This window comes from Glandiceps talaboti, chromosome 7 (assembly GCF_964340395.1).
Source record: "Glandiceps talaboti chromosome 7, keGlaTala1.1, whole genome shotgun sequence".
NCBI classification, from domain to species: Eukaryota; Metazoa; Hemichordata; class Enteropneusta; family Spengelidae; genus Glandiceps; species Glandiceps talaboti.
Genome location: NC_135555.1, coordinates 930,575 through 946,227, shown reverse-complemented (window position 1 = coordinate 946,227; position 15,653 = coordinate 930,575). Strand labels below are relative to the sequence as shown.

Below are 15,653 nucleotides of genomic sequence, written 5' to 3'. Positions count from 1 at the left end.
AACATTCAATAAAGAATCTTCTCCAAAATTTACTATTAAAAATGACAAAATCTGACAACAATGCAGCAATTAAAATTGGAACATTTTTTTTGCCCCAAAGAAGATGGATATTCAGGGATCAGTGGCAATCGTACACTTGAAGTAAAAACGTTAAACATCAACAACACTTTCACGAAATCTAGTATGCTTAATAATGGAAATTTGCATGTTTTATACAGACTGGCTCCTCAAGCTGGTGATTACTTTGTCTCCTTCGATCCCAGGACTTGTTAGTTCTACTTACAACTGAAAAGGCATTGTGCATACAATGTACCTGCAAGTTGGATAAATCAACTCGAAAATCTTGCGCTGAAGACTGTCACATTGATTTTTCCATCAGAAAGAAAATAATTACGCATCTTACGCACGCATCTTACCTGTTATGATTCAGAGTCACCTTGGCACTTCGGATTACGAAGTCTCGCGTGACCTTAATGACGCATGCGTACATTATTTCAAATTGTAAGGAAGTAAATACGAATCGGAACGGCGATCATAGTTTCTGTGACAGGATATTTTGATATTGCAAGTGAGTAACTTATAGAAGTTCCAGATCTGACCATCTCTAAATTTCCTAAGATTTCAAAGAGACTCAACATGTCAGGTATAGAAGGTATGTATATATTATTTTCCGATGTAATATATTGTATTGCGAGCATGTCTTTGGCGTTGCAAACCGACTGTAGTCTGTCTGTACCACAGTACAGTGTTGTCTGTAGGCAAGGGGTTAACATAGTTACATGTAAAGGTACATATAAATATAAACGTAAACGTACTACAATAGCTAATGATATTTGGGGTAACATTGTTCTATTGTTCTTATACAATTCTAAGCAAAATTACAAATCAGATTTATTGATAGATGGACTGTGGATGTGGCTGCCTGCAAATAAACCCCACTGTTATCTTTCATAATCATAGTGAAAATATTAAAAAAACATGGCAATATCTAGTGTACTCTTTTCATTTCTCTGTCACAGCACAGATATTTTTTTCATCGTAAATGTAGATTTGAAAATTCATACCATTGTATTGGTAATGAGGCAATATGTATATTTATATGTCGTCACGTTAATTTAGTGATGTCATAATATAGTTGCAAAGTGTACACTCTCAGTGACAAGTCAAGTCAAAATAAAGCTTAAAATTTATACCTGTAAACCCTGTACACATTTCATGGCATGTTAGCTTTGACTAAGATACATAGTCGTAGTGCCATTTCTCAAGTTTAGAACTAGTCAAAGATGACTTACAGAGTACTATAGCATTGGTTACAGTACAAATATTTTATTGCTGACTAAAGAAAAATGGAGAAGTATTCCACTTATCTTGTGCAAGCCAAAACTTGACGCACATTGGATATTTTAGCAAAGCTTTTCTTGTAAAAAAAATATATATATATATTACCACTCATATTGTACCAGGGCCATAAAACTGATTACAGTCAGACAAGTATTGTCAATATGATTCAGTGATTTAGAACGACCCCAATGACTATTCACATACTTTCAGCACAGTTAAGTTGCACATTTACACTATTTATGGGTCCTCCCGGTCCCAGTTGGGACACAAGGCTGTCACCAACATATGCCACATTCATACACTTTAGCACATTAATACACTGATTACAATATATACTTTTTCTTGTATATTCCTTTGGTTTGTGATGGTCTTTATATCTGAAGATACATTATTTCAATTGAAGGTAAGTCTTTGTAGATATTTATTACAAGTATTCTGATATAAGATTTGCTTTGAGTTTGTGGATGACTTTAGTATCAACCAGGACACCAGTCTTCATTTTGGTAACAGTTGTACATATGTATTTGGTATTTAGTTGTCGTGTGCAATAAAAGACATGGTTTTTTTGTTGTTGGTCAAAAGTATAACAAATTTATTTTCTTGTTAGTCACCAATTAAAGGATAACAAATTTGTGTGCATCAGTGATATCATTATGTTGGTTAACTTAGATGTGTTGGTACAGAAGTCTACAAGTCTGAGGTGGTTTCAGATTGTATTCCAGTGTTTTTACTAGGATCTAGGAATGCCTGTCCTGGGGTGGGGGGAGGGAGGCAGGTAAAACATAGAGACTTCCATACACTGTGCCATAATTGTAGTGGGGAACTGCAGTAAAATACCTTGAGAACTCAGGTAGATTTTACTTATTTACAACCCTTGATAAAAATACTGCATTTATATTTAGTATACTCTTTTGCATCACTGTGTTTCTATAAAGTTGTAGGAGCTGCTTAGGCTTCACTATCATTCTGGCAAGGAGATGAAGAAGGAACAGTGAGAAGTAGTCATTGACAATGATTTTTCTCTTTTTATCAGTTTACTAGTAAGCAACTTGAAAGGTTGTCCAAGAAATCAGAAAAGGAACAGAAGGTTCAGCAAAGTAAAGTCAAAAAGGTCAGTCTATTAATGTTATTATCGAAACTTGAATAGAGATTTGTTCTGTTGGATTCTGCTTATGGTTGCAATGTATAGCAAATATACAGCAAAGTACAAAGCACCAGTTACTACCTCTCAAGTATATAGCTGGTTTGATTAGTCCCCCATTGCAAACTATGAAACACCAGGTACTGCTACCTCTTGAGTGTATAGCTGGTTTGACATCTTTCCATTGCAAATTATGAAACACCAGTTACTAGTACCTCTCAAGTATATGGCTAGTTTGCTTAGTCTTCCATTGCAAAGTCATACCTGTATATAACAAATTATGAGTATTTCATGTCCTCATGTACTAAGAATTTTGTATAATTCTCATGATAGCAATTTTTAACCATAGTTTTTGTATATAATTCCTTTTGATTTTTTGTAGGCATTGCAACAGAAGAATGTAGAAGGAGCTAGAATATATGCTGAAAATGCAATCAGGAAAAAGAATGAAGGTTTAAATTATTTAAGGCTAGCATCTCGAGTTGATGCAGTGTCTTCTAAAGTACAGACTGCTTTAACTATGAAACAGGTAAGAGTTCTGTCTGTGTATTGGTTGTGAAGCAAGAATTACAAATTGACAGATGCCCTATTTATGGTCTGTAAGGTATACCATGACAGGGCGCCCTCAGAGGCCGGTGAGGGTGGACCAACATGATGCATCTTACAGTCTATATTTACAAGGGGTTGAAAAATGCTTACTAACTTTTACCTCAGTTAGAACTTATAAGCTGTAAATACAACATTCTCTACATGCTGATGTAGGACACTTACTAAAACACTCCTGACTCTGTCCTCAACTTGTTTTATTTTTGTTCATATGCTCTCTTGCCTATGATATGCAAAATTATCCTGTCAATGCCAGAATCCAGGACCATCTGAAATATGATGTATAAAAGACCACAGACAGTGTATATTGTGGGTCACTATAGCATAATTGAAAAGTTATATGTATATACTTATTGACTTTAAGGTAACCAAGAGTATGGGTCAAGTTGTGAAAGGTCTGGATAAAGCTATGGCTTCAATGGATCTCCAAAAAGTAAGTAATACTTGTACAGTTAGTGTACTTCAACAAGAAGAGTTTTCAAATATAATATGCAAGTGTGACGAGAAAATGATTCCACGATACACAGTGTTGTGTGACAATGTCTACTGATAACCAAATGAAATTTATGTAAACATATATCTCAGGGACTGATATAAAGTGATTGGTCACAGTACTCTGAATAAAGAACGTATTAGCAGTGCAATACCAAAAATGTTATTGCATACCTGCATGCAAATAAGGACATGATTGTTCCTTGCACAAGAAATTGCGTAATTGCACAGTACCGGTATGATTTTATGCAAATTTGCAAATTGTCGTTTTGCATGAACATATCTGATAATAACAGAAACCCATCCAACTTTAGTGCCAGTATGGCTACTCAGAGATATTTACACTCATCCTTGCACTGTATTTCTTGCTATGCTTGTGAAAATTTGACCACAGAGAACACCACAAGCATTTGGCAATATACAAGCAAATACACCAAGTATGCCACATTTGCATTTGCACTTGCACATCATGGGGTTCTGTCATATTATCACATAATGAGCTGGGCCCATGGTCATTCTTGTCTGATTATCTTGTGCTCTGATACTGTTCTCTTATATTGTAGCTGCCACCATGTCAACTAACAGTGTTTTACTATCTTACACTCTGATACTGTATGCTTAGCTGCCATTGTATCAACTAGTAATGTTGTTTTACTTTCTGTTTTAGGTTTCAGCTGTCATGGAAAAGTTTGAGAAACAATTTGAAGATTTAGATGTACACACTAGTGTAAGTAGTTGTCATGACATTTAATTCACCCTGTTATAGGAAACACTAATTGTCAGAGGACTTTGGAGACTAAAAGATCAGCCATTGAGGGTGCTCTCATATCCCAGCCATTGAGGGCGCTCTCTCATCCCTTTCTACAAACAACTGAAGGGGTCTATGTTATTGCTGTTTTCCAACAAAATGTCGTTGCATCCAATCATATCACTCCATTTCAGTTTATTGATAGTTACATCATGTATGTTTGTCCATAATGCACATGGTATACCTGATCAAAATCATAAGATAACTCTTAGCAAGGTGTGAATGTTTATATTTGACTCCTATAAATGTGAGATTACACAACAATTTATATACATGTACAACTGATGTCTATTGGCAACAGTAGGCAGGATTCTATTGCTTTGATTCCACTTCGCTATCCTACAGTTGTAAGGGGAGGGATGATAAGGATGCCTTGTTTTTACAGTCTAAAACTAACCTCACTATAATGTTAATATGTCCAATTCTGTCCCAAGTACATTGTATGTGTTACTTCTAATTTATTGATCAATATAACAAATGCAAAGTTTAAAACTATTTGAGGACAAAATGTGATTTGGAATACTCTGATGTTACATTTGTTGTATCATGTTGTATTGCTGTAGTCTGTACATAAAACGTTTATGTACTGATATGAAAATGTGTTACTTTGTCCATATGGTGATGTATTATCATTGTAAAGTATATGGACAAGTCTGACAAATCATTGTATTCATTTGATTCTATCAGAATGAATTAGAGGTTACTGTGTTTGTTTGCCCCATGTCCAATACCCACCATTCCTGTATTTAGAATTTCTGTACCTGTGCAATAAGTGCATGTTATTTTTGTTTCATATTATGTACTCTTTTTGCATATGGGTCAGTGGCCTAGTAAAGCAATAAAACCTTATTATTATTATTATTACCATTCCTGTATATATCAGTAATCTCAGTTCTATGTATTTGTTAGCAACTTCACAATAGTGAAATGTGTCTATCTTCACCCATTACACAGGTCTTAGAAGACTCCATGGGAACAGCTACCACTTTGACGACACCAACTGATCAAGTTGATGATTTAATTAAACAAGTAGCAGAGGAAGCCGGTTTAGAAGTGATGGATCAATTAGCTGATGTACAAGTACCAACAGGTGGATTATCAGCTTCAGCTAGATCACAGCAAGCAGAAGATCAGTTATCAAGAAGGTATGTAACATGTACAACAAACATTTACTTTGGTAGATCAAATGATTTATGTAGGTTATAACACATAAGCAGTCCAAAGTTTTCGAAAGCTAAATGGTAAAAAAAAACTTTGAACTGCTTGTGTGTTATAACCCTTGTAAATCAAGAAATATTTAGTTTAAACTTAGATTTACCATTCTGCAGTGTGTGTCTCTATTTAGCTCAAAACTTGTTGAAAAATACTGAAAACTAGCACAAAAATTGTATACTGTTAACAATGAAGCAATATTTATGAATGTCTATTGTCATGGACAGAGACTTACACCTAATTATTAAAGGCAAACACTGAAGATACCTCTAATATATTCTAATATTTTGTACAAAGTGATATGGTGTCAGATTGGAGAGTTGTTTGTTAGTATGTTATACAAACATCTATGAGTACTGTATGATAAGGTTTGATATGTCAATGAGATTTCAGATTGGAGAGTTGTTTGTTAGTATGTTATACAAACATCTATGAGTACTATATAATATGGTTTGATATGTCAATGAGATTTCAGATTCAGGATTAATAATAACCATCTTTTGTGTCTTTCTATTTCTTCAGGTTGCAAGCTTTAAGAAATTAAATATTTGTATGCATGGTTCTCAGACGATACATTTAGTATATATGTGAAGTTCTGTGGTAGATGGATAGCAATGTAATGGCAACTGAATTCTTTCCTGACACCTTTCCTGTGCTGACAATTCAAAGAAAGGATTGAAATCAAGAAACTGAATCAAGGAAGCCTATCACTACTTTACAAAGGAAATGGACACATTATACAGTGATAGTGGATCAGCTTGACAATATTTGCATCCTGAAATTATGTAGTCTTTGCGGTTACCCAGACTCTCATTGCTGAGGGTTCCACTATGAGACCCCTAAGGGTTCCACTACAAGACCCCTGGCGGTTCCACTACGACCCCTGAGGGTTCCACTACGAGACCCCTGAGGGTTCCACTATGAGACCCCTGAGGGTTCCACCATGAGACCCCTGAGGGTTCTACTACGAGACCCCTGAGGGTTTCACTACGAGACCCCTGAGGGTTCCACTACGAGACCCCTGGGGTTCCACTACGAGACCCCTGAGGGTTCCACTACGAGACCCCTGAGGGTTCCACTATGAGACCCCTGAGGGTTCCACCATGAGACCCCTGAGGGTTCTACTATGAGACCCCTGAGGGTTCCACTATGAGACCCCTGAGGGTTCCACCATGGGACCCCTGAGGGTGCCACTGAGACCCCTAAGGGTTCTACTACAAGACCCCTGAGGGTTTCACTATGAGACCCCTGAGGGTTCCACCATGAGACCCCTGAGGGTTCCACTATGGGACCCCAGAGGGTTCCACCGTGAGACCCCTGAGGGTTCCACTATGACACCCCTGAGGGTTCCACCATGAGAGCCTGTGTAACAAAGACTAGACATTATGCAATTATACTATGCTAATGACTACTTATGTATTAGAAGTATGGAATAATTGTGGTATGAACACTGTAGTGGGGTTATGTGAAGCTTTCAGAAGGTTTCAACTGATTGGAAAGCTGTACTTTCGAATTATAATCAGTGAATTAACAGACGTCTCTTTTTCCAGTGCTTTTTAACCAATCATAGTGAACCTTTTGAAAAGCTCCACATAATACCACTGCAGTAGTGTCGATATCATGTTTGCCAAATATTCTACAGACTTTTACATTTGTTTTCTTTTTATGTCATCAGCCCATAATAATATACTTCCTTTTGTTAATACTCGAGAAATACTACTTTAAATTTGGTTTGACTATTGAATTCTGTTAAATATATTTACATGATTATTAGTAGCTTGATAGTAAACCATCCCATTCACCATACTCCAGTTACCCATTTTCAAAAGAAGCATCGTGTGAGGGCGCCCCACATTGGGAAAAATGAGGGTTAACATTTTCAACATTGATCCAATAGCAAGGTAGTGTGTAAAGAAGTAAACATTGTACGTAAAAGGGTGTCATCTGTTTCTAAAAATGTACCTTTGAAAATAAAACAAAGTAAATTATTTCAGTCTGCTGAAAATTCCATTGCTGCTAAAGACTTTAAGAAGACAATTTTCAATGCACCTCACAGCACTCATATGGATTGTTAATGTTGGCCCTCATTTCCAACTCAACATCTCCTTTCAAATAGCACTCCTAGTGGCCAAACATTGCAATCTTTTGTTTTTCTCATTACTGGAATATGGCATATTAACCGTTTTGTTACCCCAGGGTATCAGGGACAATTGTAGTTATGTAGTCAGTATATATTGGCAAAAAGGAGATACATATCTGACAGCATGTGTAATTTTATTTGTAATTATTGAATTGTAGGTCAAAGTATATACATGTAAATGTAGATGTCATTTCAGACAACAACAGTCAAAACCTTTGTAAGTTTGCATTCATAAAGCAGAGTCTTTGATGCACACATCAGAACATCTCTGACCCAGGGTCTATGCTGCACACAAATGTATAGTGACAGTTACATGCTGAAGATGTCATGTAGATCTCCTTGGATTAGGATAACAGGTCAGAGATGTTTATATGCTCCAACAAAGTAGTTTATTGTAGATGTAAAGTGTATATGTATATATATATATTATTATATTGGGTTATACCACTTGATATAATACTTACAAACAGAAGGGATATGGTGATGGAGATCTTAAACAAAACAAAGTCAAACCAACAGAACTTTTGTACATAAAAACAAATCAAGAATTATGTGTACTCCCTATTTTCAGTTTCTGTGGTATAATTATTAAATTGTTTTTATCATATCTTATACAGTGTCCATGTGTCATTGATTATGTAAATGATGTACAGTTTGGTCATCATAGGATAATGAGTGGTTGATCAGTAACACCATGGCAACCCAATCATGATTACATACAAGGTCTATCATGATTGGTTGATCAGTAACACCATAGCAACCCAATCATGATTACATACAAAGTCTACTGTTCTTACTGTCAGTCAGGAGTGTATTACTAAGTCTTCACAGAGAGTGATCAATTTCTTACCACTAAGATGCAACATTGAACAAATGTAATACATCACTTTTTAGACCACCATAGACTCTCTCACAGCCTCGGGAGGGTCGCCAGCAGAAAGGGCTATTTTGTACTTGAATATCATTGTACTGACTTTGTTGACATGTTACTGTGATGCTCTGTTATTGTGAAAACCCGTATAAAATGTATAAACTAGTGTAACAACAGTTGTTTACCTTCTAAATGTTAGACGTTTTATCTCTCATATCTACTTTTAAATGAAAAACCTAAAACTAATTTTGCAAATTTCTCTGGACTTTTGTTAAAGTATTAAATTTTAAATGATGCTGGTTATATATTATGACTCAGCAGGGTTTAGAATTCATGGTGTACTTGTTATGTTAGCAAAGAAACAATAAAAACCCACCTTGTAATACATGTAGATCTCCTAAAACATTAAATATTTCATATTTACCAATCTATCAAGCTACTGTCGTTTCGAAATAAATACACTGTACAGTTATTGCTTTTAAAGAAATCTTTACTCTATCATCATATGTAAGCAAAGTTAAACTCCTAGGTGTATATCTATGACGTAGTAACATATATCTATGACGTAATAACAGATATATATGACATATATATAGCTATCCTTCAAGTTCTTTTTTGATACAAAATGTAAAACACGACTCTAAAACAAACTTGAACATAATCATGAAGTACATCTTCGAACTGGTTCCTGTACAGCGCACACTGTCATCATTACGAACTAACAACTCCCTTACTCTCTCCTTTGGTACTACCAACCGCTCCCTTGCTCTCTTTTCCTTTGGTACTGCTAGTTACTTCTGGTTGTCCCGTAGCACTGCTTTCCGGCTGTGGTTGTTTTTCCTTGGCTTTTGGATTCTTTGCTTTATGGTAGTGAGAAAATCGCTTAAACCAAGCAGAGTGGCGAATTTCTTTCATGTTAATCCGTGTCTTTGCTGGTGTTAACATTCTACAGATAACATCCTTACAGTCTTCAGAAGCAGTTTTGCTTCCCGGGAACTGCACTCGATTTTGAACTTGTTGAATTAAAGTTCGGTGATTTGTATCATCGAAAGGAAGACGTCCGAAGACCATTGTAAAAAGTATAACTCCCATACTCCAAATATCACCCATGTTTGGATCATACGGGATCCCACGTAATATTTCTGGAGGTGCATAAGCATAACTCCCACAGTAAGTCTCGCTCAGAATAACGCGACCATCTTTCGGTAGCATACTGCCTCTTGCGAAGCCGAAGTCAGTAATTTTCAGAACATTGTGTTTGTTTAGGAGAAGATTCTCACATTTGAGATCTCGATGAACAACGCCTTGACCATGGCAATACTCTATACCAGCTACTAAGTGGTGAAACCATATACCAGCCTGGGTTTCAGACACAGCACCGTTAGATTTGATGTAATCCAACAAGTCACCGTTTTCAGCTAACTCCATGATAAGATAAACTCTGCTCGTTGTTTCCACTGACTGAAGAAAACATATCAAATTCGGATGCTTCAGGTGTTTGATGACTTCAATTTCTCTCGGTAAGAATTTCGCCAGGTAATCTTCCGGTGCTTTCCTTTTCGATACAATTTTAACGGCAACTTTACATTTATGTTTTGTAGAATATGCCCATTTGACAGTAGCGTAACTTCCATGTCCTAAAGTTTCTCCCATAGAAAAGCCATGTGCTTCTAAAACTGATACTGCTTTATCCTTGGTTGACGTTGCAGCAGCAGGCTGCTTCTCAGACTTCTCCTTAGCTGTCATGGCTTTATCTTTATCTCCAGCTTTGCTCATCTTGTGCAAGATAGAAGTATCACATTTTGATTTTTCGTCATCATTTAGTTCATCAGAGGGTGAATTTTAGATAACCACGAAGTCGTAATACTTTTGCTAATATGCAATCGTTCTATTCCATTGTCGTGTGTCGTCATACTTCCGAATAGGTCAGATCGAGAAAAAACGAGAAGCCGCGAGATACAGTCGAACTATTTGGCGCACCACAGACCATGTCTTTGCGCACCACAGACCATGCCTTTGCCTTCTGTTTTACAATCACGCCAGTATAAATTATTAGATAAAAGAAGAAACCGTGGCGTTTACAGTGTTAAACATGGTAAATTTACATGTATGTTAAGTTTTGGTATGACAGGTTCTGTTGGAATGAATATTCCTATTGTTGTGCGGCAGTAATGCTAGAGCACATGTTGCCAGTCCCAGCAATAAAGTTTTTATCCAAAACTGAAGTTTTGACTTCGCCCCTTATGGATGAAGAAATCGACGATAACGTGGCCAAGAGAAAGGGTGACTAGAAGATGGTAAAGCTAAGACACCCAGGCACGATTAACTGTCTTCATTAATTGGTCAAGTGTTGGTTGTCAGCAGACTTTTACGATATACGAACGAGTTTGTTTACGAAAGAAGAGAATCCAGAAATCTCCGGAGCAGAATTCAAACATGAATTTTCCACAATTTTCAAGTAACAGGTTTTTTAAGGAGTCGTTTGATTTACAACCTACTTCTTTCTTTTTTATTTTGCTAAACAGCGCCACCAATTGTTAAAGTTCCCGTAGTAACTCAACCCGAAACGCATTAAAACTTTTGACGCACTGTATATAGTAGGCCTACCGCGTCCAACACAAGTGAACATCAACAAAAAAATCTCACATCTTTTCATTAATTTTATTCGTTCCTTTATTTATGGTATCGTCATCTTACCATTTTCCCGAAATGGGGAAGTTATCTGTAATCAAGTTGCCGGAACCCGTCTATTTCCTACACCCTCACTTTATATTTACAACACAAACTAGTCCTGCTTACATGACGGTGCACGAGTCTATATTACTGACTTGACTCTAAAACACCAATTGTCAGAATCGAGTCCCGGATTACTCCGCATGCAAGCAGGACTAGACACAAACAAATTACAGGTTGACATTTGTACGTACAAAATACTGCCGGCTTAGGTCGGCCATGCAAGTGTTGTCTGTAGGTACGAATTGTTTTGTAGCTTTATGTGCGAGGACAAAGAGGCACTTTTCAGACTCTTGAAGCCGCGGCCCATAGACATGCCCTTGGTGTTATTATTTTTTTTTTTACAATAGACATTAGTATGTAACGAATGGAATCTTCAAGATTGCTCAGAAATGAAGCGTGGATACCGTGTTCCGCACCGTAACGTTTTATCACATGCAAATTTTATCCGCGCTATTGTATTGTAACAATTACAGGACTTCCTATATTGCTTTATTATACGTGGCTCGAACTGGTAACCACAGAACCATTGTATTGCAGTGTGACTCTGCGGAAAATGAATAGAATTACATACAGGTTTTTGTTTAGCGTGACGTAGTTATGACAAACTAATCATCATCAAGACCACTGATATGATAAACTATCACCCCAGACCGGCCACTGAATCCCTATATTACTAATACAGGCATGATAAACACGTTATCACCCTAGACCACTGATATAGGTATAATAAACCAGTTATCACCCTAGACCACTAACACAGGCATGATAAACCAGTTATCACCCTAGACCACTGATATAGGTATGATAAACCAGTTATCACCCTAGACCACTAATACATGCATGATAAACCAGTTATCACCCTAGACCACTGATATAGGTATGATAAACCAGTTATCACCCTAGACCACTAATACAGGCATGATAAACCAGTTATCACCCTAGACCACTGATATAGGTATGATAAACCAGTTATCACCCTAGACCACTGATATAGGTATGATAAACCAGTTATCACCCTAGACCTCTGATATAGGTATGATAAACCAGTTATCACCCTAGACCACTGATATAGGTATGATAAACCAGTTATCACCCTAGACCACTGATATAGGTATGATAAACCAGTTATACCAAAACCACTATATGGGGGGGGGGGGTGACCACTGATATAGGTATGATACCAGTGGAGTCACGATGGGTGAATGGTTAGTGTGACCGGCTTGGAATCTACAGGTTGCAGGTTCGAGCCCTGTCGCTGCCTGCTGTTTGTTTCTGAGTGGCTAAAGTCCTTGGGCAAGATTTAAAAAGGTCATGTACAAACTTGTTTATAATTCTATCCAATACTTGCTATGTTGGTGCTATATACAATGGCAGTCCCTCCATCTATGATCTGACAGTGGGCCATGATTGTAATTCAATAAACTGATCAAATATAAAACTTGTCAACTCACAACTATGTTCACATTTGAAACAAAATAACCTAAAAGTTGTTTATATCAATCATGTTTACACTTTTCTAAGGTTTTCAAAACCTTCTGTACTGTGAGGAAAACTCTGGTAAACTTTCCAAATCCTATTTTAGAATATCTAACATTTAATCTTGTTTTGTCGTATTCATTCAAAACAAGATATTTGTGGAGGGAAAGTCTCTACCACATGTTGTGTGTTCAAGTTCCTCATAATACCCACAGTGTTACAGCTGGGTCTGACCTCACATCAAGCTGGTGATAGAGCTCATCAGAAAGTAACACTGTATGCAAATAGAGTACACAACAAAGACATATAAAGAAAGAATATGTATACCTATTGGTGAATACTTACTTTATTAACATATCCTGTATAGACAGTTTGTATTCACTAATTGCAAACACAATAAAGTAAAGAATGCATGCAGTGTTTCACATTACCCACTCAAAGGGATACTTCATAACAACTAAATAATGTACTCGTTCAACTTTGGATGCTTTTTGGAGACCTGCTTCATAAGATTATATAATCATATGCAAGATAAAATATGCATGTGAAAATGTTTTACTTGTCTTTACATTTAGGCAAAGCACATTATACATTATTGGTACATGGAATCTAACTCTTTGTTTATCATCTCTATGTTATGAAATGACAGTGGTAAGATTCAGAGAGTCTTTTATTATAATGAACATTCCTTTGGCAGCAATGTTGTACTTGTGATGTGTATCTAATTACATTTACAGTGCACTGTGTTGTTTTGAGGAATATTCAATGCTGGCTCCACTTGATGGCTTTTTATGTCAAACAATATCCATGAAATGCATACACTGCCAAAACTCATACAACAGAATTACAAATCGACAAAAGCAATGAAAAACACATAATTTATTCAGAACAAATCATTATTATTATCAACAACATCAACTAGAAGGGTTAGTCAAAGAGTCTCGGCATTGTGGGTAAAAAAAACCTGCATCAGCTTCCTATAGTCTTGGTTCATATAAACTGTTTTCTAACTTTCTTTTCAGCATCAAAGAAAATGACATAAACAGAAATATCATCTCTATGTGCACGTACTATGTTGTCAGGTAGAGACAATAACTCAGATATCTGAGTGTGACTAATACCATGTTCTGAGTCACCTAGTGCATGACGTACAAGATGTGTAGCAACATTTTCATCAATTGGTTGTGATGCAAGTCCTACTTGTCGAGCTTGTAGCTGACGGTTAACATCGGCTAAGGTTTGTTTATGTGCAGTGGTCTTAATACGGAATGGTTCCAGTGTCTCTTTGCCACATATATGATCACCTATCAGTTGTACAGCCTTTTCCTTTGTCATTAAATCCCACAGGCCATCTGTAGCAAGCACCAGGAATTTGTCATTTGGAGATAGTCTATGGTGGATAACCTCTGGTGATGATATTAAATATGGAGGTGAGAAGTAGTGCTTAGGTACTATACCTTTTCCATCTGGTAACCCTCTTATATGATTTGCACTCCATTTATACTTGACATCACCAAAAGCTCGTAATGGTGCAAGTTCAGATAATAGTCTGCCATTTTTTATAACAAAAGCAGTTTCATTATTGGGGTGTGCTCTTCTTATTCTTTCTATCTCATTTTTGTTGTAACCGTTGTGTCGATGAGATAATGATTTGGCTGTCCATCCGCTGGCACTTCTGTCAGTTTGTGAGCCAAGGATGGCTCTACTGTCACCTACGTTAGCAACATAGACATCTACACCATTGATGTACACAACACATGAACATGATCCTGAGGTAGCTACCCTTAGTGAATGTTGATATGCAGCACTTTGTCTGTTGTGTAGTGTTTTGGCTTCTGATGAGATGTCTTCATCTAGACGAACAAAAGCCAACTCCAAAGCATCAGCAATGTCTTCATGTTCCACGTTCATTTGCAAACTATCAGAGACAAACTTGAATAGACTTTTCCTGTATCTTTCTCGCATCAGCTCGGTTGTGTAATCATTTGGATTCTGGTACCACTTGACAAGTTGTAAACTTTGTCTTCGATCAACTATTGCATCGTGGATCTCAGCAAGTCTGTCATACTGCAGTAGTGATACAGCAATGTACTCAAACAAACGTTCTTTCACAGCCTGAGCACATGCATGCCCAGCATGCCCATCAAACACACCGAACAATAATCCACCAGTCCGTAAACACTTCGATGCAACCCGTCTGTCTTCGATTGGAGAATTCGAGTGTAGCTGGCTGGTGTCGAAAGACGTAACTACCCCTCCCTCGTAGGGGTTTAATTTAACGGATAACTCGTGTTCTCGTAACTTATTACTCACTTCTGTTGGAGTCAGCATAGCGTGCATACGTGCTCCAAGGCCAAATGATCGTTTGACACATGTGAAGACTTCATTTTCCCGTCCTAGTGAATGTTTCCGATGTACAGAAAATGTCTTTCCGAGGACTCTGCTGCCGTGTCTCCATTGTGACACTCGACTGAGTCCAGTGACCATCAGCTGCATTCCTACGTGCTGTTAAAATTTAACAGTAATGAGTTTTCTATTCAGCTGTCAAGTTGTAATAAATGTACCTTGATCTATGCAGATACAGTCTCAATATACACAAATTCTCAGATCACCCTCGTACGAAGTGTAAAACACGTTTCAGCCCATGTCTTTCTTCTCAGTGAGTCGGCACAAGAACGCGTTCGGTGACTGATGACCTCAAGTAACCAACCCTACGAACTTTCCTCATATGACCTTTATCGTACTCCAGAAATTACCAGGTTTTCGAACAGTGTGGCTGGAGAAATTTGGTTGAATGATGAGTACACTTATCTGGAATGGACTGTCACAT

General features: G+C 37.1%; 3 protein-coding genes across 3 annotated transcripts; 1 reads left to right on the top strand and 2 right to left on the bottom strand.

Moving 5' to 3' along the window:
* The first annotated feature begins 493 nt into the window (after window positions 1-493).
* LOC144437579 (charged multivesicular body protein 1a-like) lies at window positions 494-8,314 on the top strand. Its single transcript, XM_078126546.1, has 8 exons — window positions 494-652; window positions 1,725-1,744; window positions 2,375-2,452; window positions 2,865-3,011; window positions 3,453-3,521; window positions 4,248-4,307; window positions 5,343-5,533; window positions 6,123-8,314. The coding sequence occupies exons 1-8, from the start codon at window positions 637-639 to the stop codon at window positions 6,142-6,144; spliced, it is 603 nt and encodes a 200-aa protein (XP_077982672.1). The 5' UTR covers window positions 494-636; the 3' UTR covers window positions 6,145-8,314.
* Window positions 8,315-9,322: 1,008 nt separating this feature from the next.
* On the bottom strand, window positions 9,323-10,297 carry LOC144437331 (testis-specific serine/threonine-protein kinase 4-like). Its single transcript, XM_078126254.1, has one exon. The coding sequence runs from the start codon at window positions 10,262-10,264 to the stop codon at window positions 9,323-9,325; it is 942 nt and encodes a 313-aa protein (XP_077982380.1). The 5' UTR covers window positions 10,265-10,297.
* A 3,442-nt stretch (window positions 10,298-13,739) lies between these two features.
* LOC144437828 (pyruvate dehydrogenase [acetyl-transferring]-phosphatase 1, mitochondrial-like) lies at window positions 13,740-15,495 on the bottom strand. Its single transcript, XM_078126856.1, has one exon. It carries the CDS (start codon window positions 15,317-15,319, stop codon window positions 13,814-13,816), a length of 1,506 nt encoding a protein of 501 aa, XP_077982982.1. The 5' UTR covers window positions 15,320-15,495; the 3' UTR covers window positions 13,740-13,813.
* Between the last annotated feature and the right edge of the window lie 158 nt (window positions 15,496-15,653).

Coding starts and splice junctions, on each gene's coding strand:
- LOC144437331 (XM_078126254.1), bottom strand. CDS start 10,264: ATGGGAGAAACTTTAGGACATGGAAGTTACGCTACTGTCAAATGGGCA.
- LOC144437579 (XM_078126546.1), top strand. Junction 1,745..2,374: donor ATACATTATTTCAATTGAAG/GTAAGTCTTTGT, acceptor TCTTTTTATCAG/TTTACTAGTAAGCAACTTGA. Junction 5,534..6,122: donor GAAGATCAGTTATCAAGAAG/GTATGTAACATG, acceptor CTATTTCTTCAG/GTTGCAAGCTTTAAGAAATT.
- LOC144437828 (XM_078126856.1), bottom strand. CDS start 15,319: ATGCAGCTGATGGTCACTGGACTCAGTCGAGTGTCACAATGGAGACAC.